General features: G+C 48.9%; 1 protein-coding gene across 1 annotated transcript in view; it reads left to right on the top strand.

The window, feature by feature from the left end:
• The window catches only part of LOC140342652 (mothers against decapentaplegic homolog 6-like), a 5226-nt gene extending 2497 nt beyond the window's left edge, over window positions 1-2729 (top strand). The window contains exons 3-4 of the mRNA XM_072428943.1: window positions 90-206; window positions 304-2729. Coding sequence (XP_072285044.1) covers window positions 90-206; window positions 304-839 — 653 coding nt within the window. The 3' untranslated portion in view covers window positions 840-2729. The remainder of the gene's footprint in view (window positions 1-89; window positions 207-303) is intronic.

Genomic DNA, 2729 nt, shown 5'->3' with positions numbered 1-2729 from the left:
GACCCTGACCCCAGGAGCTGACAGTCTATGGCAGTATATAGAGACCTTGACCCCAGGAGCTGACAATCTAATGCTTCCTTGTTTTTCAGAACCGGCTGCCCCATTGTCCTACAAAGCGAGAGATTCGATTCGACCTTCACTGTGTAAACCGCTTTATCCCATCACCAGCCGAGACAACGCGTACTATAATGTCCGGGGCAAATATGGTGAGTGCTGTCCTGGCTATTATCTGCCATATACCAGGGTCCTGACCCCAGGAGCTTACAATCTAGCCCATATAATTGTATGAATTTCTATCTGCAGACACCACGCTCTCCAGAGCTTCACACAAAGATGGCCATTGGTGTAAACTGGCCTATTGGGAGCACCGAACCCGCGTAGGGCGCCTGTACAATGTCACCGAGCCGGCCGTACAGATCTTCCATGATCTACCCAAGGGAAGTGGCTTCTGCCTGGGGTACCTGGGCTCCGATACCCGCAATGAGACCGTCAAACGTACCAGGAAGAAGATCGGCCCGGGTCTGATCCTGAGCCATGAGCAGGATGAAGTTTGGGTGTACAATCGCAGCGATCACCCCGTTTTCATCAACTCGCCCACCTTGGCCCCAGTGAACACCCGGGGGCAGTCCGTACACAAGCTGTTACCCGGTTATTCCATCAAAGTGTTTGACGCACAACAAGTGGAAAGGATCTCGGGGTGCTCTGCTCTGGGGGAAGGGCCCTGTGACCCCCACAGTATCCGAATCAGCTTTGCCAAGGGTTGGGGTGGCTGCTATTCCCGCCAATTCATCACCTCTTGTCCTTGTTGGTTGGAGATTCTGCTTAGCACCCCAAAATAGGCACCAGAGGAGCTTGCGGGTGTATGACCCCAGTCCATCAATGACCGATCCATTCACGGCTTGCTGGATACCGGGCAATTTTGGCAAATTTTAATTAAAAAATTGGTTGTACAAAATTTGAACGGTCAACGTTTTTGCCGGTGGTTTTCCTTTCCATATCTGAGTGGCTGCTGAATATCGATTAAGCCAATTTGGAAAGCATGGAATCTGGGTGATGGTTTATTACATGTGCTGATTGTGCAACTTGAAGCTGATTGGAGATTTCCAGAGCTGCCATTTTTATTTGCCAGCATTACCAAGAGGCTCCATCCTTCACCAACCAAACTGGCAGCCACCTGGCAATAAGTAGATCGACCATTTATCTCTATTACCATCAGCCATCATCTGTTCTTCCCTCTAGTTTCAGCTCCATCTCTTCTGTTATACTTCCAGGATGACTCAACTTACTCATCCAACCATACATGACCACCATCACTTCCATTGCACCATTCTCATTGACCCGACTCCACCATTACAACCATACATGACCTGCACCACTTCCTTTGCACCATTCCCATTGACCCAACTCCACCATTCCAACCATACTTGACCACCATCACTTCCATTTCACCATTCTCATTGACCCGACTCCACCATTACAACCATACATGACCTGCACCACTTCCTTTGCACCATTCCCATTGACCCAATGCCACCATTCCAACCATACTTGACCACCATCACTTCCATTTCACCATTCTCATTGACCCAACTCCACCATTCCAAGCATACATGACCTCCATCACTTCCTTTGCACCATTCCCATTGACCCAACCTCTGTTGTACCTTCCCCCTGGAGCCAACCTCACTATCTTGGCTTTCAGGACTTCCATAATTTCTGCTGTATTATTCTCAAGGAGCCAACCCCACCATCCCAACCCTACATGATCTCCACCACCAACCTCACCATCTCACCTGCTTAGGACCTCCATCATCTTTGCTGTACCTGCCTCATAAAACCAACCCCACTATCCTAACCCTACATGGCCTCTATCACGTCTGCTGAGCCTTACTAATGTAGTCAACAGGACTTCCACTATCTGTTGTACCTCCCTCACAAAGCCAACTCCACCATCCTAACCCTACATGACCTCCACCACCTTTGTTGTACCTTCCACATAGAACCAATCTCACCATCTTGGCTTTCAGGACCTCCATCATCTCTGCTGTATTATTCTCAAGCAGCCAATTCCACCATCCCAACTCTACATGACCACCATCACCAACCTCACCATTTCACATGCATGGGACTTCCACCATGTCTGTTGTACCTTCCACACAGAACTAAGCTCGCCATCTCTCCTGCACCTCCATTTACCTATTTATTGGAGCTCAATCCACCATCTCAGTTCCGTATGACCTCATTTACCTCTGTTGTGCCTTCCAGAAGGACCTGGCTCCACCATCTCAATCTTTCATTACCACCATCACTTCCTTAAGTCTTAGAAACGCTATGGAGATATAACCTGAGCTGACCATCACCCAGCCGCTTCCAGCTCTAAAATCTGGGGACTTTGTCATCCTCCACATCCTGGATCTTCCTCTGGATTTACCTTGGCTTGGCCCCCGTCTTTGGCCATTGATAGCAGAACTTCCTCCATCGTCTCGGAATCTTCTGGATACCAATACAAGGTGTACTGTATATTCATCATCTATGGAATGTCTCCGCTTCATGTAAGGAAACGATAGCAGGAGGTAGAGATCACCCGTGACCCCAATACCCTCATGGTGGTCATCTGTTCTGGAGGAGGTCCATTGGGCATCTCAGCCACATCCATAGTGATCTCTTATTATCACAGGACAAGGACAAGACGGGCACAGTGCCATCCTCTGCCACCATCTAATGCCACA

The sequence above is a fragment of the Pyxicephalus adspersus genome, chromosome 12 (genome assembly GCF_032062135.1).
Source record: "Pyxicephalus adspersus chromosome 12, UCB_Pads_2.0, whole genome shotgun sequence".
NCBI lineage: Eukaryota > Metazoa > Chordata > Amphibia > Anura > Pyxicephalidae > Pyxicephalus > Pyxicephalus adspersus.
Note: the sequence above shows the minus strand (reverse complement) of the source record. Positions and strands in the feature narration are given on the sequence as shown.